The sequence below is a fragment of the Trachypithecus francoisi genome, unplaced genomic scaffold (genome assembly GCF_009764315.1).
Source record: "Trachypithecus francoisi isolate TF-2019V2 unplaced genomic scaffold, Tfra_2.0 Contig00158, whole genome shotgun sequence".
Lineage (NCBI taxonomy): Eukaryota > Metazoa > Chordata > Mammalia > Primates > Cercopithecidae > Trachypithecus > Trachypithecus francoisi.
This window is the reverse complement of record NW_022680495.1, coordinates 260,614-288,333: the sequence shown is the minus strand read 5'-3', so window position 1 is coordinate 288,333 and position 27,720 is coordinate 260,614. Positions and strand designations below refer to the sequence as shown.

The 27,720-nt window shown below is 46.0% G+C and overlaps 1 protein-coding gene across 1 annotated transcript; it reads left to right on the top strand.

Moving 5' to 3' along the window:
• Positions 1-27,720, top strand: LOC117070407 (F-box-like/WD repeat-containing protein TBL1Y). The gene is given in 14 exon segments (XM_033189548.1): positions 1-250; positions 6,041-6,161; positions 6,552-6,693; positions 7,366-7,429; positions 7,539-7,595; positions 7,598-7,635; positions 10,267-10,327; positions 17,487-17,608; positions 21,846-21,920; positions 22,244-22,371; positions 22,928-23,093; positions 25,788-25,848; positions 25,851-25,888; positions 27,121-27,720. Coding segments are annotated over 14 exon segments (1,278 nt in total). The 5' UTR covers positions 1-72; the 3' UTR covers positions 27,148-27,720.

Below are 27,720 nucleotides of genomic sequence, written 5' to 3'. Positions count from 1 at the left end.
GGAACAGTGTTCGACGGCCGCCCCACAGAGTCCCTGTCCCTGATAGATGCTGTGATTCCTGATGTGGTGCAGATGCAGCAGCAGGCGTTTGGAGAGAAGCTCACTCAGCAGCAAGCCAGTGCAGCAGCCACGGAGGCATCAGCAATGACAAAGGTGGCAACCATAACCCCAGCTACTGTTTCCCAGCAAAATCCTCCAAAGAACCAAGAGTCCACAGTGAATGGGGAACAGAATGGAGCACATGCAATCAGTGAGTGCGCGGGCTCTGGAAGTTTGGTGGGCCTCTCTGGGTTCATTTTTTTTTTAAATCTGGGTCAATCCAAATGCCTCCTTAAAAACCTACCTACCATAAATTTCTTAGTAGTTGCTTTTTATTGTTTGCTTTTGATCTGGCCAGAAGAGCTTCCTGTTTGAGTTTTCCATCACAAGCCTTCAACCTGATTTTCTTTATTTTCATCTTCAACATCAGGAAATTGTGTGCACTGCCAATCTGAGAACTCTCCTATAACATATGGTTATTGCCCATCATAAAAAAAAGTGTTTAATTCATGGACACATTTAGTCTCAGCCTCCAGCACTCCATGTTGAGTGTTTTTTGGCCAAATTGTGGTATAATCATTGAGCTCAGTGTTCCTGCAGAGGGCACTGGGCCCCAGAAAACTGAGCATCAGCTTATTTGGCCTTTGCAAAATCCGAGGATATCATCCCTGTTAGGTGATTGCCAGCGAGTACATGGCAAGTCAGTCAGTGATTCCGAATTTCTACCTAGAGAACCTGCTCCACTTGGAAATACTACTGCTCTATAACCCTGTAGAGAAGCCACTTCAGCATGCATGTAAGTTCAGAGCATGCATATGTTCCATGCATGGTGCACTCGTGGGTGGGGGTGTGTGCGTACACATGTGTGCCCCAGTGAACAAATTCTTAAAGTGCCTCTCTGACTGGAGAATCAGAGCTAGCATTTAATGAAAGCTCTCCTAGACTATTAATATCTCTTCTATTGAACAGTGTGACATAAAGGCCGTCTCTTTGGGTAAAATGAAAAGATCTTCTGGTTTCTTATTTATAAAGTCCGTGATTGTGGGGTACAAAAAGGAGAGTAAGAAAGCTTGTATTTACAGGTCATTTATTAACTATCCAGTGACATGGGGCACAACCTTCAGATTTTCAAATTAAGAAAATGGCTGTAGTTGTTTTCTTAATGGATATAGTTGTTTGACTGCATGACAACCCAAATCTCACCTTGAATTGGCTGCATCCCCACCCAAATCTCTAGTTCCCATGTGTCAAGGGCACAACCAGGTGTAGATGATTGAATCATGGGGGGCAGTTCCCCCTATAAGTCTCGTGAGATCTGAAGGTTTTATAAATGGTATAAAGGTTTTATAAATTTGTCCCCTGCACAAGCTCTCTTGCCTGTCACTATGTAAGACATACCTTTGCTCATTCTTTGCCTTCCGTCATGACTATGACTCCTCAGCCATGTGGAACCATGAGTCCATTAAACGTCTTTCCTTTATAAATTACCCAGTCTTGGCTCTGTTTTTATTAGCAGTGTGAGAATGGACCAGTACAACAGTCTTACATCACAGAAAGTAATTTGTATTCATGAACTTTCTGAAGTTGGTGTCTATTAAGGAAGAAAGTTTTAAAACAGTGAGGCAGCCTGTCCTCTCCATCATTGTTAAGTCTGAGGCCAGACCTGATGTTCGGTTTTATTCTGCACCAGTTTTTAAAAAAACTTAAGAAACTCCAGTATGGAGTCCATGTTAACCCTGGCTGTGGACAGAGTAGAGACACCTACATGCCTTCAACCAAGTTGCCAGTTGCAGGCAGATGGCTTTTGTTTCATTAGGACCTTCATGTGGTTCTTCACACTGACAGGGATATCACCTGGGGCCCACCACTGGCGCTTCTCCTCCAATGGACACCTTCCTGCATGATAGGCCTTCTGTTCTATTTCCTGGGCCTGGGGCTACCTGTAGCGTTTCCACTGTTCCCTTGGCAGAGTGCCCTTGTATTGCAGCAAGGCAACCTGTGCTCTCCACCGCTATCATGTCTCAGCAGTCTGACGCCAGACCTGAAGTCCAGTTTTATTTTAATCCTCAAGAACTGTTGTTGTTGTTGAGACGGAGTCTTACTCTGTCACCCAGGCTGGAGTGCAGTGGTGTGATCTCTGCTTACTGCAGCCTCCACCTTTCAGGATCGAGTGATTCTCCTGCTTCAACCTCCTGAGTAGCAGGAGCTATAGGCACGCACCACCACAACCCACCTAATTGTGTATTTTTAGTAGAGACAGGGTTTCACCATTTTGGTCAGGCTGGTCTTGAACTCCTGACCTCAGGTGATATGGCTGCCTCGGCCTCCCAAACTGCTGGAATTACTGGTGTCAGCCACCATGTCTGGCTAATAACTGTTGTTTTGGCCAGATGTGGTGGCTCTTGCTTATAATCCCAGTGCTTGGGAGGCCAAAGGAGGAGGACTGATTGAATCTAGGAGTTCAAGAGCAGAGTGGGCAAGAGAGCAAGACCTTGACTTTACAGAAAATACAGAAATCAGCCAGGTGGGGTGGCACATGCATGTAGTCACAGCTACTCAGGAGGCTGAGTGGGGAGGATCACTTAAGCCCAGGAGGTGGAGGCTACAGTGAACTGAGTTAGCACTACTGCACTCCAGCCTGTCCAACAGAGCAAGACACTGTCTCAAAAAATTAAAAGTAAAAAGAACTGTTTTTTTTCCTGCTACTTGTGAGAAAAGTGGCCACTTTACAGGCTGGTTTTCGTGACCGTGGCATTTAAGGTTGTCTCCATCATAAATGAACCTACCCAGGAGCACAAAACTATTACCCTATGGCACTCCCAGGCAGGCTTCTTCAATTTGAAGGCCTGGTGGTTCTGCTTGGACTGAGAATTATGATATGGGACAGGAGTTGTGGCTCATGCATGTAATCGCACAACTTTGGGAGGCTCAGGTACAAAAAATTTGAAAAATTACCTGGGTATAGCAGCATCTGTCTGTAGTCCCAGCCATTCAGGGGCTTAAGCAGGAGGATTACTTGACCTGGGAGGTTAAGGCTGGAGTGACCCATCAAGGCACGACACTGCCTGTAGTCTGGGCGACAGAGCACAGACCCTGTCTCTAAAAAGAAAATTTTCAAAGGACTGATATGAAAGTGGCTCCAGTAAGAAAACAGCATTGAACCCATGGACTAGGAGTTTGAAGAAGGGGACATTTGGAAAGAATGATGGCGTTTACCAGTGGGAACTTCCTACATGCACAAATGATACCATGGAAACATACATTCTAATGAAATGTCTTGTCTTATCAAAAATGCAGGAAACTTCCAGCTGGTACTGGTCATCCCCAGCCACCCTTGTACAGGTGGTTATTAGATGGTATTTGTCTGATTCCTGTAGACGAGGAGGTGTGATTCATGAGCCTCTGCAGAAACCACTGTACATAAGATCAAAGAAAGGCAGCATTCAGTTGAGCATTCCTGGTCAGTTTATAGACCAGTAGTTCACTCAGCCTTCTTAGCATCAGCCCCTCAGAGATACTTGGCATCCTATGAAGACAGGTATTGGAATTTTAATTTCTTTTTTTGCAGGTGAATAGTCATAGCATAAAAATTGCTCAGACCTGCTGCCCCTTCTATCAACTAACTTTCAGAAAAACTATTTAAAACTAGAGCAGACCAGGTACAGTAGCTCATGCCTGTAATCCCAGCACTTTGGGAGGCTGAGGCAGGCAGATCACCTGAGTTTGGGAGTTCGAGACCAGCCTGACCAACATGGAGAAACCGCGTCTCTACTAAAAATACAAAAACCAGCTGGGTGTGGTGTTGCATGCCTGTAATCCCAGCTACACAGGAGGCTGAGGCAGGAGAATCGCTTAAACCCAGGAGGTGGAGGTTGCAATGAGCTGAGATCGTGCTATTGCACTCCAGCCTGGGCAGCAAGATCGAAACTCTATGTCAAAAAAAAAAAAAAAAAAAAAAAAAAACTAGAGCTGAGACAAAGGAGGCCCTGTTTCTGGGATCCATGCTTGGAATCCACAGTGCTGAGACATAAATGTGCCCTGCTCAAAACATGAGCCATCCCACTGACCTCTACTCCAGATGGGCTGTTTACCTGGTCTATACCTCCAGAGGTCAACTCCCAACTATAGGCATTGGAGGAGTGCTCAGTGCTTCTGCCTGCAACCTTCTGTCTAGACTGTGTCAGTGCCTTAAGCGAGAGCACTAAGTCAGTGCACTAAACTGAGAGCCTGGCTTTGTCTCCCCTGTGCATGTGGCCAGTCCTGACTAGTCTACCCTGGTTGAAATTGTAGAATATCCACCATGACCACCTTATGAGACCTTGTGCCCTGTGTGTGAGCCACAGCCTGGCCTGTTGAGGCAGGAGTTTTTGAAGGCTGCATTTTGATAAGAGTGCAGCCTCTGACAGCTGTGCCCGCCCTAAGTTCAGGATGCCAACTACTGCATAGCTATTTAGTACACAAATTTCCTTCTTGTCATTGCCATGGACAACTCTGTTATATGGGGAAAGATATTTTTCCTCTCTTCCTGCCAGGTGCCACCTTCAGAGCGTGAAGGAGTCACCAACATTGAAGAATTTCACTGTTACGTAACATTTTTTTATTACCGTTCTAGAGCCAAGCAGAATGGCAAGAGATTTTTTTATTTTTTCAATGTAGAAAATACTCCTTCCTCAGTGGCAGGTAACCAACCTAAGATCACACTGCTTCTTCCCGAGTTTTCGTTCAAAATGCCTTGATGAAAGACATAACAAAACATGATTAATTCCTTGCCATATTGTGAAACTGTTAATCATTGCTAATTGTTTGATTGTCAGGCTATATTGCTGCTTTCTCATGAGCATAAACTGGGGGTAGCAAACTCTGTACAGGGACAGACAGTAAATGTCTCAGGCTTTGAGGGTCATGCATTCTGTCACAGCTGCTGAATTCTGTCATAGTACAAAAGCAGCTGTGAGAGTCATCTCAGGCTGCCTTAACAAAAGGCTACAGACCAGGCAGTTTAAGAGTTTGCTGTCATGATTTTGGAGGCTAGAGGTCTGAGATCAAGGTGAGGGCAGGGATGGTTCCTTTCTCAGGGCTCTCTCCTTGGCTTGTGGATGACGTCTTCTCCCTATGTCTGCACGTGGTCATACCTATGTGGGTGTCTGTATCCTAATCCCCTCTTTTCATGAGAATAGCAGTTGCATTGCATTAGGGTTGACTGTAGTGACCTCATTTTACCCTACTTAACCTTTTTGAAGGCCCTATCTCCAAATATAGCTTTATTCTGAGGTCCTAGAAATTGGAGCTTCAAGATACAAATTGCTTCAAGATATAAATTTTAGAGAGACAGAATTTAACCCATAACAGTATCCACAGGCAATTTCACAACATGCAGAGTGACTATGTGCCAGTCACACTTTATTTATGCAAAAGCAGCTGGTGGCTAGATTTTGTCCATGAGCTATAATTTGCTGGCCTCACTTACAAAGAGTAACTAATGTTTTGGGGAGGTGGTTTAGAGACAGGGTCTTGCTCTATCCCCTAGGCTGAGTTCTGTGGCATAATTATACCTCACTGTAGCCTCTAACTCCTGGGCTCAGTCAGTCCTCCTGAGTCATGTCAGCCTTCTGAGTAGCTGGGGCTACAGGCATACGCTACTGTGCCTGGGTAATGTAATTTTTTTGTAGAAATGTGGTCCTGCAAAATTGCCTGTGTTGGTGTTGAACTCCTGGCCTCAAGCAGTTTACCATCCTTGACTTTCCAAAGCATTGGGATTATGGGTGTGAGCTACCACACCTGGTCAAATTCTCTGTTTTTATTTCTCAATGAGGTTTAGAGACTGTGAAATTATAAAGAAACCTGATATATTTGCTAACTGCACAAAAGCCACAATTTAGACTCGTTAGAGGTAGTGTTACTTAGTACATAAAAATAAGGTGTTTCTGGAAACAGAAGTGCCCTTTAAATGCATTCCTCTTTTATTGGTAAGCCACATGTCTCTTTGTGTTTCCTATGACAGATAATCACTCAAAGGACGGGGATGTTGAGATTCCACCCAACAAAGCCACAGTCCTTTGGGGCCATGAGTCTGAGGTGTTCATTTGTGCCTGGAACCCTGTCAGTGATTTGCTAGCTTCCGGGTAAGGAAGTCAGGGTGGGGATGCTCCGGGGTCAGGGAGATGTAAGCTGCTTGCCTTTCCTGGAGTTCTGCCTTAAGGAACATGCACTCCCCTTCTTACCCCAGTGTGGGCAGACCAAGGAATGGGCAGCTCTTTCAGCCACTTCTGTACGTGTCTCGTATTGTGAAGAAGCCTTAGTTCTAAGTCATTTTCTCAGTAGGGTGAAGGGCAATATAAGGCAGTTAAATTTACCAAATGCAAAGATGACAAGGAGGGAAACAGGGATCCACTGGTATGAAAAAGACAGAAGAGCACATGCCAACGATATCACCTGGGTAGAGAGCAAGCGGCAGTGAGTTTCTCATCCCATTTGAACCAAGTGCCAGAGTCTCCTGTGTTTTTATTCTGCAGATCTGGAGACTCAACTGCAAGGATATGGAACCTGAATGAGAATAGCAACGGGGGCTCCACCCAGCTCGTGTTGAGACACTGTGTACGAGAAGGGGGCCACGACGTCCCAAGTAACAAAGATGTCACCTCACTGGACTGGAACGTAAGCATCTTCCACCCCCTTGGCACTTTGAAATCAGTAAAGTCTGCCAGCCAGGCATGGGCTGCATTGAGGGAACGTGTGCAGACATAGGAGGCAGGTGGTTCCATGTACTCAGGCCCACTTGGGGGGCTAGCCATAGAGGTGGTCTTGGCTTCTAAGAGCTCTTAATAAGGCCACGTCAGGCAGACAGTGAATGGTTGTTTGGTAGCCATATGTTTGCATTGTGAACATGTCTTAGCAAAATGAGCCTGTGGTCTCATGGTGGGGAAATAGCCTGGAGAGACATGAGGTGCCGCCCAGGAAAGGTGCCTCTTCACCTTGGGATTTCAGCAACAGGTGTTATATGCATTGACACGTGGGATGCACACAGTTACTGCTTTTTATTTTTTGCAAAGTCTCATGATAACTTTCATCATGCTGTTTTTAGTTCTGTCACTCGATAGAGAACACAAAGTGGTGAATGGTTCCATTATGTGTTCATTGCTCCTTTGTCTCCTTGGCCTTCATGCCGCATGTTTGATTTAAAAGCAGTGTGTGCTAACACTGCATGGCACTGACTATTGCCTGAATAACTTTCTGGACTTGGGATCCTAAGAGAGGCTCTCCAAGCATCTTTGGTGCTCCCACTCCTAAGCTGTTTTTTGGGGGTTTGTGTCTCTTTCTGGCCCTCAGAGTGATGGAACACTATTGGCAATGGGTTCATATGATGGTTTTGCAAGAATATGGACAGAAAATGGTAAGTCCTGCACCTATCATGCAGGAGTCAGGTAAGAGGAGCTGACATACATAACCCTTGAGTGAACAGACCATGGCAACAAAATGAACATGTTTGTTTTTACTAACAGGTAACCTGGCCAGCACCTTAGGCCAACATAAAGGACCCATCTTTGCTTTGAAATGGAACAAAAGGGGAATTATATTTTGAGTGCTGGTGTAGACAAAGTGAGTATTAGCTTAAAATATGCCCCTTTATTTATAGGTGCTTGTTTATTTACTTGTTTTTCTTTTTCTTTTTTGGGGGTTGGGAGTGGGGGAATATGGTCACTCTGTCACCCAGACTGGAGTGCAGTGGCAGACTTCATCCCGGCCCTGAATCTGAGTCATCCGGAAATCCTGGCCTGTCTGGATTTTACTTTCCTCATGTGTCTAGTGACAGAGCTGGCTTGGAGTCATGACCCCAAACAGCCTTCCTGGAACAGTTGTGCATTCCCAAGACTCAGCAGGAATTCCAAGCCATGGCTTCGGAAAAGAATCATTATCTGAATTGAGAGAGAGATAAAAAAAGATGTGTTTTTACATCAATTTGTGTTTCTACAACTGGAATCCATGCTTGAATAATGGACAATGCTCAGGCTTCCACAAGACTTTGCATTTTGTGATGATTTCAGGATAACTTGAAAATCTTAAGTAACAGCTTTCTGTTTGAGGTTGTTAAAAATGATAGTCTTGACCTCAAAACATATCCCACTCTTAGAGAAGTCATAATTGCATTTGGCAAACTGTGGCCCACACAGATCAAGTCTGGCCCCTCATCGGTTTCTTTCTTTTTTTTTTTTTTTGAGACACAGTCTGGCTCTGCCGCCCAGGCTGGAATGCAGTGGCCGGATCTCAGCTCACTGCAAGCCCCGCCTCCCGGGTTTACGCCATTCTCCTGCCTCAGCCTCCCAAGTAGCTGGGACTACAGGCGCCCACCTCGTCGCCCGGATAGTTTTTTGTAGTTTTTAGTAGAGACGGGGTTTCACCGTATTGGCCAGGATGGTCTCGATCTCCTGACCTCGTGATCCGCCCGTCTCGGCCTCCCAAAGTGCTGGGACTACAGGCTTGAGCCACCGAGCCCGGCCCATCGGTTTCTTTAAGTGAAGTTTTATTGGCACACAGTCACACTCCTTTGTTGACGCTTCTCCGTGGTTGCTTTCATGCTACAACAGCAGAGATGAATAGTTTATAAGGGAGACTAGATGACCCTCAAAGCCTGAAATTCCTACTACCTGGCCCTTGACAGAAAAAGCCTTTAGACCCCTGCACTAGGACATAACTAGGTTAATAAATCATTCATCATAAGGTCTCTCTCTCTTCTCTCTCTCTCTCCTCTCTCTCTCTCTCTCTCTCTCGCTCTCGTATTAACTCATCCAGTACTGCCCAGATAGGAGACAGGCACAAGCATGATGAGTTTATATATTCTCTGCAGGGTTAGATTTGCTTTGACATGGCAAAATTAAAGTTATGTGCCAGACAAATAAAGAAATGCTAATTGGTTGAGGACTGATCCAAAACCCAAGATTAGCAAGTTTCAAAGACACTTCTCAGTTTCCTTTAAAAATGCTCACAGTCAACATAAAATAGGACTCGGTTTTTTTTTTTTTTTTTTTGAGATGGAATCTCACAGTGTTGCCTAGGCTGGAGTGCAGTGGCGCAAATCTCAGTCACCGCAAGCTCCACCTCCCGGGTTCACGCCATTCTCCTGCCTCAGCCTCCCGAGTAGCTGGGACTATAGGCACCTGCCATCATGCCTGGCGAATTTTTTTTGTATTTTTTAGTAGAGACGGGGTTTCAATGTGTTAGCCAGGATGGTCTCGATCTCCTGACCTCATGATCCACCCTCCTCGGCCTCCCAAAGTGCTGGGATTACAGGCGTGAGCCACGGTGCCGAACCAGGATTCAGTCTTAAAGCAAAATCTTGACTGACAGAGAGGTGTAAAGTTTATAATTAAGTTGAAAATTCCAGCTGATGAAGACAAAATTCTAATGCTGTTCAATGAACTGCTTCTCTAAATAATATTCCTAGCATTAATATTCATGATCTGCTTTGAAGTAGACGAAGATGATTCTACTACCATAAGAATTCATGATCTGCTTTGTTTTTTGAGGTGGAAATCACCTTTTCTCCTTATTGACAGACATGTACATTGATGCCTGGCCCCAGTGCAAGCCAGTGGCTCTGTCAACATTTATAGTGCCCCCAGTTCATGGAATCACAGGCAGGGGCATTTTTAGAAATGACCTTTTGTGCAGCCCTGCACTTGTAAAAGTGTGAAAAGATCTTTAGAGATGCTTTGTTCTAGGTTTTTCAACAGTTTTCTGCACTTGGGGATGAGGAAGAATCTCCAACAAGTTTGGTGTTTTTGCAAGTATTGGTTAGGCTTGCTCTGAGCTTAAAATAGACACCTGCATCAGACAACCCAGAAGACTGATGAATTCATCAAATATGGCTGTCCAGATTGTTAAGTGTGAAACGTGGTGTACTTCAAAGAGTTAGGACGGGAGAAAAAGACTGCAGATAGCACAGTAAGATTTTGACACTGATTACATATTGAGATGGTATTATTTTCGGTATATGAGAGTGAAATAAAAGATTGTAATGAATTTTACCAGTTTTTTTTTTTTTTTTTTTTTTTTTACTTTTAATGTGGATCCTAGAGAACTAAAACTAGCCCATGAGGCTTGATTTCTGTCTGTATTGGACAGTGCTGGTTTTAAGGAGAAAGGCTCACTGTCTTTTCTTGTATGATACATGTTACCAGAGTAAACTCTGTGGGAGTAATTACTAACTTTTCCTTTGTCTGCGGCACACAGACAACAATAATTTGGGATGCTCACACAGGAGAAGCAAAACAGCAGTTTCCTTTTCATTCAGGCGAGTCTTTATGTTTGTATTTTGTAATATGGAAATAATTCAAAATTAGGCCAGGTGCAGTGACTCACATCTATAATCCAAGCACTTTTGAAAGCTGAGACGTGAGGCTGACTTGAGTCCAGGACTTCAAGATCAGCCTGGACAATATAGCAAGACCCTCTCTCTACAAAACATGAGATGGGATGGGACAGGATAGGACAGGACAGGACGATGGGTAGCTGGACATGGTGCCACACACCTGTAGTCCCAGCTACCCAGAAGGCTGAGGCAGGAGGATTGCTTGAGCTGAGGAGATCGAGGTTGTAGTGAGCTATGATTGCACCATTGTATTCCAGCCTGGATGACAGAGGGAGATCCTGTCTCTAATAAATACAAATACATAATAACGTAATTTAGACTTGTATGAAATGTCTGTTAAAGTAACTGAATACACAGAACACAGAGCCCAGAGAGCCTATATAGTCAAAAGGAGACCCATTTTGTGGCAAGCATTGCTCTTAAGGTTTGCAAGATATAGATGACCTTGGCACTCATCTACTCACAACTCTGAAACAAAGCAGTTAACCAGCCACAGAATTAGTGCAGGCTCCTTTCTTTTGTCATTCCAAGAGGGATGCTGCTTTGGGAGCTTCCCAAAACCACACCCAGGATTGACAGTTTGCTGCAAGGACTCCCAGGACTCAGCATATTCACAGCTAAGGTTCCTAACAGCACAATAATTTAGTGCAACATGAGTAAAGGGAAACAGTGCATGTGGCCAAATCCAGAACTTCAGAGACTTCACTCTTAGTGGACTCTCACAGGCCATGCTGAATTCTTCCAGAAATAAGTTGTAACTATACCTGTGAAGTGTTTTGTAGCAGGCAAGCTCCATAGAGCCTCAGTGCCTAGGGTTTTTATTGCGAGTTGCTTACATGGGCACCCACTGCCCAGCGTAAGCCAAAACTATAGACCTGTGAAGGAAAGCGGGTGTGTGACAAACACACTGTTTGCACCAGTGTTGGCAGAGTGAGCCACTCGCATCTGTCAGTGAAGGGCAGGAACTCTTTAGAAAACGACATTCTCAGTCACTATCCAGGGGCTGGCCTTGCAAGCAAGACTCTGTAGGGAGACCAACCTTGTGCCTGTGGTGTCAGTGTCTTCTTACACCGGTATAAGGCTACTGCTCTGGATATATAACCACATCCCTTTGCATGCTGGGTCCAGCCCAGGCCACATGCAGCAGCTGGGGTCTAGAATCTGTAGAGATTCCAATTTACCAGATTCCCACTTGAGTCTGCATTTTCTTTCCCAACTCCATCCTCTGTGTAACTCAGTCTTTTTGTTAGATGTGGCCTCTTACATTACAACAAAGACTGGTGGTCACCCCCAGGGCCAATAGACTGTTGGAAGACTTTAGACTGATTTAAAATGGACAAAAGGGGGTAGGTGCCACTTCCATTAATGACGAATGTCTGATCCATCTTGAGGGAATCCCTCAATGTATGTGGCAAAAGTTGATTATTTTATCAGCTGTTCCTGGAGCATTGTCCAGGAGGAGATCTGAGTGTCTTTCTTTTTGGACAGTTGGGGTGCTTAAATGATGTTCTGAATGGGAGGGTAACCTCAAGGACTGTCCAAGATGGCATAGCCCATCTTGGTGCCTGGGGAGGGGTGCAAGCAGGGGACATGGGTCCTGCAGGAAATAAGATCATGAGCCAAAAGTCCTGTTGAGGCATGATGTGTAGGCATCTACATCTGTTATTCCATGCGGTACTGTAGCAGGGACTCAGTGAGCTTGCTCATATAGGCAGCTCAGAGAGTGAGGGAGACCCAGTGAGGACACTGTTTCTGCTCTGCTGCCCTGGAGAGGGAGAGAATCTCTTCTGTGGCAATCCTGCAGAGCTTTGGACATACACCAAATACAACTCTTAGGGCTGCTGGTGAAATTCTTTACTGGTGTCGCTTTAATTAACACAATTGATGAGGTAGAAGGTGCTAAGCGTACTGGAGACAAACGGCTCCAAATGCAGGCAGCATATGCATGACCTCATCCAGGAATATTCTTCACCCCAAAACAGAAACCCCCTTCCTATTCAGTCTTTACCCTGCCCCCTGGCCACCCCATGTACAGCTCATGATCTGTGTGTCATCTCCATGCCAGACACTTGCTACTCTCTGTTCTAGACTGTGCAAATCAAAGCAGCTGTCTAGTGAGAATGCCATTCCTGATGGTGTTCCATCACATGGCTTAAATGCCAAAACCTACCTTTTTGGCAGGAAAGATTCCGTAACAAGTTCAGATCCCTAGAATACCAGACATGCAGACCTGGGGAGTAAGAGGGGATGTCTATTGCAGAAAGCTCTGACTTCTGTTTTTCAGAGAAAAATATGCCAAAGTAAAACATCAGTGAGATTCCTCAATTTTTTTCTTTCTTGAGACTGAGTCTCGCTCCATCACCCAGGCTACAGTAGAGGGCTTCATCTCAGCTCAGTGCAACCTCCACCTCCTGGATTCAAGCAATTCTCCCGCCTCAGCCTCCCAAGTAGTGCAATTATAGGCATCTGCCACCACGCCCAGCTAATTTTGGTATTTTGAGTAGAGACGGGGTTTTGCCATGTTGGCCAGGCTGGTCACAAACTCCTGACCTCAGGTGATCTGCCCGCCTTCGCCTCCCATAGTGCTGGCATTGGAGGAGTGAGGTACCGGCCAACTTCCTCTAATTCTTCTATCTGAGGAATTTGTGTTGTCTTTTAGCAGAAAATAATCTTTCCCAAAGTGACCCCAGAGACTGATGGAAGGATATTCTACCTAGCTGGCCCAACAAGAGCAAAAACTGTATGTTCTGAATTGCACGAGCTTCTTCTTACCTGTAATTTGGTTGACCACAAGGTAGATCCAGTTCCCATCAGTAGGTCAGATATGTCTAGGCATTTGTTGCTTGCTGTTTGGTGTCAGGCAGTTGGAAGAGACAGTTCAACATGAAGAGAAAGCAGCTCGCTCTTCCAGGAGAAACACAGCTGCAAAGAGCTGTGAGGAGTGCCTTCTGTGGCTGTGGCAGGCTCATGTTTTCCCCATGTTTCCATTTATGTAACATTCCCATTATGATAAAATGATAGAGGCTGGGTGCAGTGGCTCATGCTTGTAATCTCAAGACTTTGGGAGGCCGAGGCAAGTGGATCATCTGAGGTTAGAGAACAGCCTGACCAACATGGTGAAACCCTGTCTGTATTAAAAATACAAAAAATTAGCCTACCTAGTGGTGGGCACCTTGCAGTCCCAGCTTCTCAGAGGCTAAGCAGGAGAATTGCCTGAATCAAGAAGAAAAGATTCAAGAGCTGAGATTGTGCCACTGCTCCTCAGTGTGGGCAACAAGAGCAAGACTCCATCTCAAAAAAAAAAAAAAAAAGAGATAAAAACCAGGGATGATCAGTGGTGCAGGAGTTTAGAAAGGGTGTGAGGAACAGTGGCCTGCTGATACAGTAGCCTGAGGGAGATGTTAGTGAGAATGGAACACTCTGGGTCGCAATTGCAGCCATACACATCTACCTATGTGATAAAACAACAAAGAGCACAGAGCACTCTATAGGCAAATTACATCAACGTCAACTTTCCAGTCTTGACACAATGCTACAGCTACACAAAAAGTAATTCTTATGGAAACCTGGGTGAAGGAGACAGAGGACCTGTCTGTTACCTTTGCAGCTTCCTGTAAATCTCTTAGTATTTCCAAAGGAAAACGTTGGACTGGGCCCAGAAGAATTAGGGCTATTGAATCACACTAGCCTATGCATGGCAGGGAGGGCACAGAGCCTCCCAGCATAGCTCAGCCCTCTTATTGGCCATTCACTCATTTGGTTCCAAGCATCCTGGCTGCAGGAGCTGACTCAGAGTGGGACCAACTGCCTGAGGTCAAGGGGCCCTCCTTTTAGATGGAAGAGTCATCAGGTGCTGGTCACCATCTCCTGGACTGCTCACCACATTGTCACATTTCCAGGTATATTAATTGCATGCCCGAAGCAGTGGCTGGACCAGGAATTTGCCATTTAGCTCAGGCAATGTTGTAAACAAGAACTAGGAAAATGGGTCAAGAACTGCCATGAAACATGCTACTGGGGAAGCAATGAAAGAGATGATCTCGGCTGTGGAAAAGACTACTGTTGACACCTGCATTCTCCCATGCACACCTTCTGCCTAGGGATGGAGCTGGATGGGGAAGTGAATGGGGTCCCTGCACTAACGGACAATAAACTCATGGACCAGGGTTGTACCTCTTATTTAGTAAGAGACCAAGGAAGGGCCAGGGCAATCAATATTTAGCATATTCAGAGAAACCTGGGTTCTTCTTAGTTCAACATTGACTGCCTTTAAGAAATGCACACAGCTGGGCACAGTGGCTCACTCCTGTAATCTCAGCATCAACATGGGGAATTGCTTGAGGCCAGCCGTTTGAGACCAGCCTGCGCAACATAGCAAGACCCTGTCTCTGCCAAAAACCATTGTTTTTAAATGAGCTGGGCATGGTGGCTCATACTAATAGCCCAGTTACTCTGGAAGCTGAGGTGGGAGGACCAGTTGAACCCAAGAGTTCAAGGCTGTAGTGAGCTATGATTGTGCCACTGCACTACAGCCTGGATGACAGAGCAAGACCACATCTGCAAAGGAAAAAAAATAAAAAAAGAAAGACACATAAGATGAGCTTCTATAGTATTCGTCAGTTGGTGAGGACATTGTGGGCAGAGTCTGGCAGAAGCTAACCCTCTATTTTCCCTCGAAGCAGTGCTTCAGTGTTGGCTAATTCAATGTTTGTAGCTACTGGGAACATAAACTTGGCAAATAACAGAATGGACAATTGTATTTAGGAAAACCAATGAGAGTTCTTGGCTGGGCAGACTTGTGGAGTTGCCATAACCCCACCTCCTCTCCTGGTATATCATGGTGCTCACTCAGTAACTAAAAGTAATTTCCATTGGCTTGTATGGGAAGCATAGGGAAAGAAGAGCTGCTCAGATACTGGTGGCTAGCCCTCAAAACCCAGAGCTCCCTGCTCCTTAACGCATTACCTTTTTAAATTAGCATGAACCCTAGGAAGGGTTTCTTTCTCTGCATTTTACATGTAATTGAGCATGTAGTTTTCACATCCCTAAGTTACTCCCTTTGATAATCAGGGTTCTATGCACACAGCTGGGTTCAGAGGTCCTCTACATACGAGAAGCCTCATGACAGTCCTTAACAAGAGGGTGGGTTTGCTGATGAATTTCCTCAGAGCCTTCAGGGTAAGGGAGGAGTTTGTCTGAGAAGGCACCTCTTCCCCTGTGTCCTCCCATCTTGGCATCCCATGGTCTTTTCTCCTGCTCCTCAGTTCTCTGTCATGAGGTGGGAGTGAGTCTAGGGCAAGGCCCCTGCAGTGGAGAGAGGCCAAAGACCTAAGCACAGCGTGCTTGCTGGCCCCCAGGAATGCCAGTGATTGCTGCTGCCAGTGGGCATCTGAGAGGAAGGGAAATAGCCACTCATACCCACAGCTCCTCACCCCCGCCACTCTGCTAGAGGACAGGAGTGAGCAGCTGAAGTCACACTTCCCCAGACTCAAAAAAAGGATTAGAGTGCAGGGTTGTACCTGCCATGGGAACTTCCACACCTCCAGTTCATTCCATGTGTTGGGGGCACTTTGTTGATCTCCTGAGATGCCTCATCTTGCTCAATTCCCCCCTTGTCTGGGGCAACTTGCAACATCAGCATCTGCAGCTGATACTCCAGGAAGCCATTGACCTGCAGCTGCATGTCAGCAAAGGGGCAGAATGAGGAATGAGGCCCAGTTGCTAGGACTGAAGTGCCATTGCTGTCACCCATACTTCCAGTGCCTCTCAGGGATGGTCCAGCCCTGAGGACAGGACCAGAGCCTGGCTTTTAACTAGGGCCCTGGACATTTTGGTGCACTGGAAAGTTGACAGATTTCTAGCTGCCATCCTAGGAAAGAAACCAGAAGGCAAAGAAAAGGACCCATAGCTGTAATTAAGTACAGGGGGAGTTCAGCTTTATGTTTCTGAACCACCTGAACCTGAGAAAGGCACAAAGTCAGGGAGGGTGTTGGTCACAGGCCATGAGGCATATGTCCTATTTCATCCCCAAAAGGGTTCTTATTGATTGTAATTATTTCCCAGTCAGTAGGATGCATTAATGTGTTTCAGGAGGCTTTTTAAAAATTATTATTACATATATTGAGGTATCTTGAAAATAGACCATGAAATTCTTCCTCTCCTTTTTTCTCCTTCTTTCTGAAGTAGAATCAAATTAGCTCACTACAGTGATCCTGCTGGAAGCAGCCAGGTGCAGAGTAGGCAGGCAGCCCTCTCACCTGCCCTTCTTATATGTGCCATGGGAGCAGGAGATTCTGGCAGGCCATGGGGCACAGGAAGTGTCATGAAGCCTTTCTTCTAGGACATCTTGTCATCCCTGCCAACATGGCAGGAGAGAGTCTTTAAGGTCTTGAAAGGAAGGAGATAGTGATCACACACAGGACTTTTTGTTTGTTTGTTTGTTTTTGAGACAGGATTCTTGCTCTGTGACCAGGCTGGGGTGCAGTGGCCTGATCTTGGCTTACTGCAACCTCCACCTCCTGGGTTCAAGCCATTCCCCTGCCTCAGTCTCCCGAGTAACTGGGACTACAGGAATGTGCCACCACACCTGCCTAATTTTTGTATTTTTTAGTAGAAATTGGATTTCACCATGTTGGCCAGGATGGTCTTGATCTTGACCTCATGATCTGTCTGCCTCGGCCTCCCAAAATGCTGGGATTACAGGAGTGAGAGGCCAAGGCCAGAGGATTGCTTGAGTTCAACACTAGCTTGGACCATGTACGGAGACCCCATCTCTGCAGAAAATTTTAAAATTAGCTCAGTGTGGTGGCATACATCTGTAGTCTCAGCTACTGAGGAGGCTCAGGTGGGAGGATCCCTTGAGCCTTGGGACACTGAGGTGGGAGGACACTTTGAGCCCAGGAATTTGAGGCTGCTATGAACTGTTGAGCCACTGCACTCCAGCCTGGGTGACACAGCAGGCCCTGTCTCTAGAATAAATAAGTAAACTAAAGAGGCTTCTTGACTGTGCTCTTCATTGTTGTAAATCCATGGAGCTGTGCACACAGTGAATAACTGCAGATGTCCTCCCTCCCTGCTGCAGCCCCTGCCCTTGATGTGGACTGGCAGAACAACATGACCTTTGCCTCCTGTAGCACAGACATGTGTATCCACGTGTGCAGGCTTGGCTGTGATCTCCCAGTCAAAACCTTCCAGGGACATACAGTAAGTGAGAGCTCTTGTCGTGAGAATGTGATGTGGGAGCCAATTATTGTATGCCTAGAATTAAAAGATACTGCAGTAGCAGACCATTTCTTCTGCAGTCCTTGACTGCTTGAGCTATTGTGGCCAACTCAGGTGGATGGATTCACCCAGTTTGGGGTGAGCAGTGAGAACAATTGATGTGGAAATGACGTAGTTGGTGGATTTGGCATCAAAGCCTTTAAGGTAGCTATGAGAAAAACATATGGAACATAAAAGAAGGGATGCTCACAATAAATGAATAGATGGGACACATCTGCAATGAATGGGGAAAAAATGCCATTAAAAAACAAATAGAGGCTGGCAACAGTGGCTCACACCTGTAATCCCAGTACTTGGGAGGCTGAGACCAGATAATTGCTTCAGGGCAGAAGTTCAAGTCCAGCCTGGGCAATACAGCAAAACCTTGTCTACAAAACAAATTTTAAAAATAAGCTAGGTGTGGTGGTGTGCACCTGTAGTCTCAGCCCAGGAGGTTGAGGCTGCAGTGACTATGATCACACCACTGCACTCCAGCCTAGGCAACAGAGTGAGATCTGTTTAAATTAATTTTTAAAAAATGTGACAGCTGAGAAGTATGATGTCGCAATTGAAAATCTTAGTAGGTGGCTGTATTGGGCTGTTCTTGTATTGTTATAAAGACATAACTGTGACTGGCTAATTTATAAGAGATTTAATTGGCTTAAAGTTTTGCAGCTGTGTAGAAAGCATCTGCTTCTGGGGAGGACTCAGGGATCTTACAACCATGACAAGAGGTGAAAGGTGAGCAGGTGTCTCACATGGCTAAAGCAGGAGCAAAAGAGGGGTTGTGGAATATTACACACATTTAAACTACCGTATCTCACAAGAACTCACTACCATGAAGACAGCACCAAGCCATGAGGGATCTGCCCTCTTGATCTAAACACCTCCCATCAGGGCTCACCTCCAGCATTGGGGGTTACAATTCAACCTGAGATTTGGGTGGGGAAAAATATCCAGCCTCATCAGTGGGTTTAATAGCAGATTGAAGATTGCAAAAGTAAGGTTAGAGATCATAGAAATTTGCCAGTTTGAAGAACACATAAAAGATTGAAAAATGAATAGAGGCTTACTGGCCTATGGGACAATATCAGGCAGCCTAAAGGTATGTGCATAATGGGGAAAGAAGAAAGAATGAAAACAGGACAATCATTTGAGGCAATAATGGCTAATATTTTCTAAATTTGTTGGAAAACATCATCATTTAATTTGAGAAGTTCAGGAAATCTCAAGCAGAATAAATATAAACAGAATCACACCTACCCACCTAGGCATATGGTTATCAAACATCAAAATCAATGATAAAGAAAATCCTAAAAGCAAGCAGAGACTGAAAAAGGTTCTGTTGTGTACCAGGGAACAACAACATGAACAGCAGCCAACTTAACAAATTCCTTCCTGTGGGCTCTGAGGCTCTCTCTGGTCTTTCATGAAATCTCTCTCAAAGTCTCTGATTTCTGTGATCTCTACCATACTTCTGCAATTAGTGGTATACCGTTAAACACATTTATTAGCCTTGACCTCCTGGGCTAGTGTCAAAAAACATGTCTTAGAGGATGACCACATTTCTGGAGATTTTCCATGTATCACTAACTTGACTGATGTAGATTCCATTTTTCTCATTCCCCTAGTGCCCATCTCACCCCACCCCTGGCCCAAGGGTCCCCACCCCAAAGGAAGGCACTTTCAGAGCACAGGCAGCTATTATCCTGCTTACATCTCCTGGCTCCAAAATGCCCCTTTTTCTGATCTAAACTGATTTCCCCTCTAACCTTGGACTATCCTCAAATTTTTGATAGAGCTGCACACACTGTTTCTGGTTGCCAACTGTCCTGCTCCAGACCGTGCCACCGCACTGGAGTTGGCCTTTTAAGGTGGCTTCCTACTGTGGCTGATAGCCCTGAACAAAGCTTCAAGTCAGTGGGATTGAGTGTAGACCTATGAGCCAGCTCTGGAGGCCACCCAGACACTGGGACTTGGATTGGAGGCTGTAGGATCCATTCTCAGGAAAAAATTTCTTCCTTTGTGTGGTTTTGGAGGCAGACAGGCCAAAGTGAGAGGCTCCACATTCTGGGCCTGTGGGTTTTCCTTCCACAGTTGCAGTTAGAGCCACCTTGCTAGCCTAGGACCCACATTTACACTCATACATACTTAAGTATGCTCACCTCTCTCAGTCCTCTCTTCAGTGGTCCCTCCACCATCTCTGGTCTCTCCCAGCAGTCTGCTCCTGGCACAAACATCCATGCTCACAGACACCTAAGCATGTTCTCATCTCCCTCTTCAGCAGGGCCCTTCTGCCCTCCCTGAGCTCTTCCAGCAGGCTGCTCCTGGGTCATATATCCATGTTCACAGACACCTAAGCCTGCTCACACTCTCAAACTCCTCTCCAACCAGTCCACTCCACCCTTTCCAGATTCTCCCAGCAGCCTTCTGGAACACACATCCATGCTCATAGACACATAAGCATGCTTATAGCCCCTTCTTCAACAGGTCTTGTCTGCCCTCCTGGCCACCCCTGCAGCCTGCTCCTGGAACACATATCCATTCTCATAGACACCTTTGCAGGCTCACAATCTGTCAGCCCCTCTCCAGCCACCCCCTCCACCCTCCCTGGGATTTCACAGTAGCCCGTTCCTTGGCCATCATACTTCTTCCTCCATTTCCTGGGCCACCCATACCACACAGAGCACACAGGTGGCTTGTCACTGTCCCATTCACACCTTCAAAACTCCATGTCCTTAGAAAGCAGCATGACCATACAATTTATCATCCAAACTGGAGCCCCCAGGAGTTTGAAAATATTTAGAAAATTAATTTTCAGTGTGAAATCAGTTAATTGGTAGGCTAGGACAATAGTCATCAGATAGTGGGACTGTCTGGGGCATATGGGGCTCTATTGTCACCCCCTAGAAAGGATCCTGCCCCATTTCTCCTGGGCAGGCTGTTTCCCAGCTGAGCCTTTGCTGCAAGTGGTTCTCTTACATGTGTCTGTCTCAGTGTGTCCTTTTCTGCCTTGGTCCCTGGGTACTTTAAACTTTATCCTCCAGGTTTAGCCTCAGGGTCCCCAGGTGTCCAGACCTGTAGGTTCCAGCGCTCACCCTGTGCTTTTAGATACCTGGCTGTTTGCAGTGGATCAGGAGCCCCTGGCCAGGATTTTGCCTGTTTGATTGTTTGGGTTCCTGCTGCTCAGCACTTGGCTCTCATTTCCCTTGCATGTGTGTATCTGTCTGTGTGTGCATTTTGGTCACCCATCTTCCATCTAAGTCAGTCGTTACCCAGCTTGAACTCCATACAGCTGAGGCTTCACTTCTTGCGTTTATCCCTCCCTCCACTTCCACTCACATGCAGAGAGAAATGCCTCTTAATGGGTGTACATGTGGGAAGGAACTGTTGTATTAAAGTACATAGAAGACCTGGCATGGTGACACATGCCTGTAATCCCAGCACTTTGGAGGCTGAGACTAGAGGCTGTTTGAGCCCAGGATTTCAAGATCAGCTTGGGCAACCCTGTCTCTATAAAAATAAAAAATTAAAAAAAGCTGAGTGTGCTGGTAACCTGGTCCCAGCTACCTACCTTGAAGGCCAGGTGGGAAGATCACTTAAGCCCAGGAGTTTGAGACCAGCTTCAGCAACCCATCTCCATCAAAAGAGAAAAAAATAACATAGCTGGGTGTGGTAGTGCCTGCCTTTAGTCCCAGCTACTTGGGAGGTTGAGGCAGGAGGATCACTTGAGTTCAGGTCAAGTCTGCAGTGAGCTAGAATTGGGCCACTGAACTCAAGTATGGACAACAGTGAGAGCTTGCCTCAAAAGTTAAAAAGAAAAAAGTGCATACAAAAGTAATTTTCAAAGCCCAGCTTTTAAAATAACTGGTTTTATTTACTGCATTTTATGGTATGTGAATTCTTCACTTGCCTACCTTCCTTGCAGGGAAGTTTTTCCTAATGAAATATGGATGAGGATGGCTGGTGATGTGTGGGGTAGGGCTGTGGTTTTATATAAATGAAAAGGCAAAGTGAGAAAAAGAGGAAACTAGATGGCTGGTTGGGCTCTGCTCTTTGATGTCAGCTGAAGCGGAAGACCTTTTGCAGCGATGGTGACGCGCTGCTGCCCCCTGCTGGAAGGCGACCTCATCTGCTCACAGGCCCTCATGTCTTTTTCAGACTCTCTGCTCTCTTTCAGAACGAGGTCAACGCCATCAAATGGGATCCTTCTGGAATGTTGCTGGCCTCCTGCTCGGATGACATGACATTGAAGGTAGAGTCGGCATGGCAAGGGGTGGGCTGTTTAATCCCAGACAACCTGGGCACTCAATGCCAGTCTCACATTCACTCTTCCGTGCAAATTATTTGTTACTGACTGGTTGCCTTCCTCTGTCATCCGGTGAACTCCAATTTCTCAGTCAGCATCCTGCTGAGAATCCCAGCCTCCCCGCTGAGAACCCCTCCTTTCTCACCACTGCACACCCCATATCCGCTGTGGGCCAGTAGCCTTACATGTGCACCCAAGAGGAATGATGCCACATCATTCCTGGGTGCAGGAACGGCTTTTGCTTATGTTGTGACTGGTGTGTCCTCTAGATCTGGAGTATGAAGCAGGATGCATGCGTTCACAATCTTCAGGCTCACAGCAAAGAGATCTACACCATCAAGTGGAGCCCCACTGGGACCGCCACCAGCAACCCAAACTCCAGCATCATGTTGGCAAGGTAAGGACAGGCAGCACAACTGGCACAGCTCTGTCCTACACAGTGACGAGAAATTTTGCTCAAGTGTGTCTATGCACCTGTGTTGAAGCCTTTCAGAGGAAACGAAGTGGTAGCTCACTTTGAAGGCTCACACCTGTAATCCCAGCACTTTCAGGGGCCGAGGTGGGCAGATCACAAGGTCAGGAGTTGGAGACCAGACTGGCCAACATGGCAGAATGCTGTCTCTATTAAAAAATACAAAATTTAGCTGGCATGGTGGCGCATACCTGTAATCCCAGCTACTCGGGAGAGTGAGGCATCTCTTGAACCCAGGAGACAGAGACTGCAGTGAGCTGAGACCACCCTACTACACTCCAGCCTGGACAACAAGAGTGAAACTCCATCCCAAAAACCACAAAAATTCCTCTTGCTTTAAATATACATCTCGAAGCACTAGGAGGGTATATATATATATATATGTGTGTGTGTGTGTGTGTGTGTATATATGAAGAGAGATGGGGTCTCATCATGTTGCCCAGCCTGGTCTTCAACTTCTGGCTTTCTCCCACCCTCCTAGTGCTTCGTTTGATTCTACAGTGCGACTATGGGATATGGAGCAAGGTGTCTGCATCCATACACTCATGAAGCATCAGGAGCCTGTCTACAGTGTAGCTTTCAGCCCCGATGGGAAGTACTTGGCCAGTGGATCCTTTGACAAGTGTGTTCATATCTGGAATACTCAGGTAGGCTGCTGACCCATAGGAATCCTTTTAGTAAGGGATGTCCGAACAGCCACGATTCCAGTGTCTCTGGTTCAGAGCAGTGCCCTTGAGGGAGTTGAGCAAGCCCAGGCTTCCTGGGCAGACCCAAGTGGATGCTGTCCACCGGTGCACCCCACATGGGTTGTGAACTCTTCTCCCACCAGACACCTCTGGCAGCTCTCCTCGCTGAAGAGAGCGTCATGTCTGCTGTCCTGAGGGCTCTTGGCCATTTGATTTCAAACCCTCACCTTGGCACATGTTCTTCCTTGAAGGAGCCACTGTCTTCTGTTCACTTTTCTGAGTCAATGGCATGAAACCTTCCACCTGCCTCTTCCTGTTTTTAGTAGTTATCACCGAAATGCTGCTCTCGAGATACGAAGGTTGGAGGGTGGGAGTAGGGGACCAGCTAACGGGGACAAGGCCAGCTCCACATCCTCCACCCACACCAGCTACTGCAGCTCTGCCATAGAGAAGATCAGGGAGTAGAAAGCAGTGTGCATTTGCTGTTGTCATGCCACTTACATTTTTCAAATGAAAGTAGTTTCTGTTTGAATAATGTAAGGTGTGTAGATATTGGGTTGTTCTTTTACCATGGACTGAAAGGACATAGGATTGGAGTAAAGGTGGCTGGCTGCTGTTGGTATGTTGGGCTACACCTGAGGGTAGGAGAATCCCACTAAAAAGAGTAGAAATGGATGCACTTTTAATGCACTGCATAAGGATTGTATAGGACGGTTTGAAAAGGACTGTACAGCACTTCATCTATTCTAAGGGAAGAGAGAAGTGACTATACTCTTGGAGCTGTTAAAAATAACCAAGGGGTCCCTTTAATCTTAGGGGGAATCACATGGCCTTCCCCCTCCCCCATTCACCTGCATTTTCATTCTGGGTGTTTTGGCTTGGTTGACGTTCAGGTGGATTTACATCCTCAACGTTCATTCTTCCTGTGGACTCATGGGTGATGAGCCCTGTTCACTGGCAAGGGGTCCACTGAGATCACAGGCTTCCCAGGGACCTCATGTGAACCACATCTTCTTAGGGAGGGAAAGGAAATGGCAGACCCTGCGTAGAGTCAACCCGATGCCAAGCCCAGCCTCACAGCCTAGATAGCCCTCCGGGAAGCACACATCTCAGGACTAGTGCGCAAGAGTCTGCGTTCATGAAATCCTTGCTAGAAATAGTAATGAGTGGATTCATAAAAATACATAAATCATCAAAAAAAATGACACAATCAGTTAGGAAGAGCTTATCGTCAAGAACTCATTGGATCATTTCAGCCATTTCTTGTAAATCAAAGAAATGCTTAGCATTTTTCTTAAGAGAAATATTAAAGCTCACTTTAATGTTCTGTAAGTAGAAAAATACCTATCTATAATACTGTTGGCGTGCACCTTTCTTAGTTCATATGACACTACCTTTAAAGAGCCCAGTTGAGCAGAGGTTTTGAGACAGCTCTCCTGGTCTCAGTCTTCAGATTTATCCTGCTTGTCACCATTAGTGCATCATGAGTGATGGCTTATTTGACCTTTTCTTCTTTTCTATAAAAACTTTTTAAATTAATTTTTATACAGACCAGTCTCACCGTGCTGCCCAGGCTGGTCTAGAACTCCTGGGCTCAAGCAATTCTCCTGTCTCAGTCTCCCAAAGGGCTGGGGATTACAGGCGTAAGCCACCACACCTGGCCTTATTTGACTCTTTCAAAGCCCTCTACTTCCCTCTCCTCTTAAATATGTCAAGTTAATGCTGTTTTAAACCAGAAACCAAAGGTCTGGAATGTTTTCCATTAACGTATGTTATACATTTTGCTTTCAAACATAAATACTACGTTTTAATTTCCAACATGTTAATACATTTAATGATGAATTACAGTCAATTCCCTTGCTAGTAGGTGAATTGTATTCATTCAGGTCAATGTATTCATTCAGACACCAAGACAGGATTAGATGGGCAAGATATTTATTGGAGAAACAGCTGTGATGGAAACAGTCAAAGAGCTAGAGGAGAAGGAGAACTCAGACCGTAAAGTCAGTCTGACACCTGGGAAGCAGACTGGAAGGGTAGGAAGTCAGGGATGGCCTTACAGGTCTATAGAAAGTCCGTGAGCTGGCCAAGCATGGTGTCTCACACCTGTAATCCCAGCACTTTGGGAGGCCAAGGTGGGTGGATGGATCACCTGAGGTCAGGAGTTTGAGACCAGCCTGACCAACATGGTGAAGCCCTGTCTAAACAATTAGCTGGGCGTGGTCGCACATACCTGTAATGCCAGCTACTGGGGAGGCTGAGGCAGAAGAATCACTTGAACCTGGGAGGTTGAAGTTGCAGTTAGCTTCTGATTGCGCCATTGCACTCCAGCCTGGGCAACAGTTGAGTCCCAGATGCCTGTTGAGTTCTCCCACCTCCATCAGTCCTCGGCTGGGCACAGTCTCAGAATCTGTCCAAATATCTGAATATGGTGGTGGATTCTGTGGGCAGCAGTAATCAGGTTCACTCCCTGTGGTGGGAAGTCCAAGAGACACGTTTCTGCATCCCCCCAGAGAACTTACTACAAATCTTTAAATTTCACCATGCTTGAAAATGTTCATGATCAAATATTAGGGGCAGGAAGAGTGCATATTCCACACCTGCATGTGTTAGAGGAGCCCTGACACTATAAGTAACAGTTACCTTGCCTTGCAGAGTGGAAGTCTTGTCCACAGCTACCAAGGCACCGGCGGTATCTTTGAGGTGTGCTGGAACGCCAAGGAGACAAAGTCGGTGCCAGTGCATCTGACGGCTCTGTAAGCAACACCTCTGGTTTACCAGGGAGTGGGGTGTTGGGGAGGGGGATAAGAGAAGTTGGGCAGCTGATGCCTAAGTGAGGGGTGTCTGTGGTGTTTATGTCCTGAGGGTCTAGCCCAGTACTGAAGGATGCTTTTGGGATGGGTCCCATCTGGAATGGCCTTCTCCTTCTAGAATGTCATTGTAATTAACATTTTCTCAGTTAAATGGTGGTTCTCACCAAGGATGATTCTGCACCTCTGAGGACATACAGACATTTGTGGAGGAATTTTAGGTTACTGTAGTCATATGTCACATAATCATGGAGTGTGTTTTCAGAATTGCATCATTAGGCGCTTTTATCTGTCTGAACATCGTACAGTAAACTGACAGAAACCTAAATGATAAGACCTATATACACCTAGGTTTTCAGTAAAGCCTATTGCTCCCAGGTTACATACCTGAACAGTAGGTGACTGTACTGAATTCTGTAGGCAAGCTGTAATACAATGGTAAGCATCTGTGCATCTAGATCTATCTAAACAGAAAACATTAAGCAGAAATATGACATAATAATCTTGTGGGACTACCATGTTCTGTGAGGTATGTTGTTGATGGAATGGTCATTATGTGGTACATGACTGTGCTTAGGTAGGGATGCCACTGGCATCCTGTGGGCAGAGCTCAGTGATGCTCCTAAAACTCCTGCCATGCACAGGGCTGTCCGTTTTCATCCATGCTAAGGCTGAGAAGTCTGGGCTTCTGGTGGCTATCCTGCAGGTCTCTTGGGCACTCTTTTCCTCCCACGGCACATCTGGATTTTTTATTTGCCCCTGCACTTGAGATTGCTTTTACCTCTGAGGCGACAGCAGTGTGGCTGACCATCCAAAGCATCAGTGTAGCCCCTAAATAGTGTCAGAGGTCGTGTATTTTGGACTTCTGTTGCCATCTGCCCCACAGTTGCAGGTGTCCGTTTTGGGACCCCTGCCAATGGTCTCTCCCACTGTGTTAATTCCTGGAATTGTTCCTAACCTGGCCTTTCTGCTGTGTGCTGTTTGCTTGGATTTGGTTGGTCCATATGCCAGTCTGAGAGCTTCTCTGATCCTTCATGACAATGTTACAATAAAATTTGACTTACAAAAATTGGTAAAGACCTAGATTGGGCATGAGGGCCATAGTTTGCTGACCTCTCACTCTAAAGACATCTTTGGGTTGTCTCTGAAGATGACAAGTACTTTGTCTTTCCTTCTAGGTGTGTGTTCTGGATCTGCGAAAGTAACACAAAATATAGAAAAAAAGAAAAGAATTCTAATGACCAGCCATGAATGTGTGGGGTTGCAACTGTGTTCAAATACAATTTAGTGTGGATGAATTGTTACGTAGAAGCCTGGTCTGGGAGGCCTAGAACCCCAGGCTCTATCACTGGCTTCTCTAGGCTAAGCCTGGAGAGATCTTTCCTGTGGCTGCATGCACGACCAAGCATGAGAATGTAGCTAGCACCCGCCACCCCCCATCTACGCCAGTTCTCAACAGAACACCACCATGGACAGCAGTTTCCAATCTGCATTCAATTCATCCACACTAAATAAAGCCAACCCTTGGGAGAAACTCTGGCTACTGACCTTCATGTGAAGATTGTCTAGTGAATTGCTTGCAACACATCCCACCATTACTGTCCCACAGTTGTTTCTGGTTTGTCAAGGGTTTAAGTCATGTCCTGATGACAGGCTGACCTCTGACAGCTGATGCTCTGCAGAGATGGATGTATCTTTATTTGGGAGGCATAAAGATGGTGTCATTTGGTCCTTAATAAACCATACCCTAATACTCACTGAGTCCCCAGGAGGGGAAG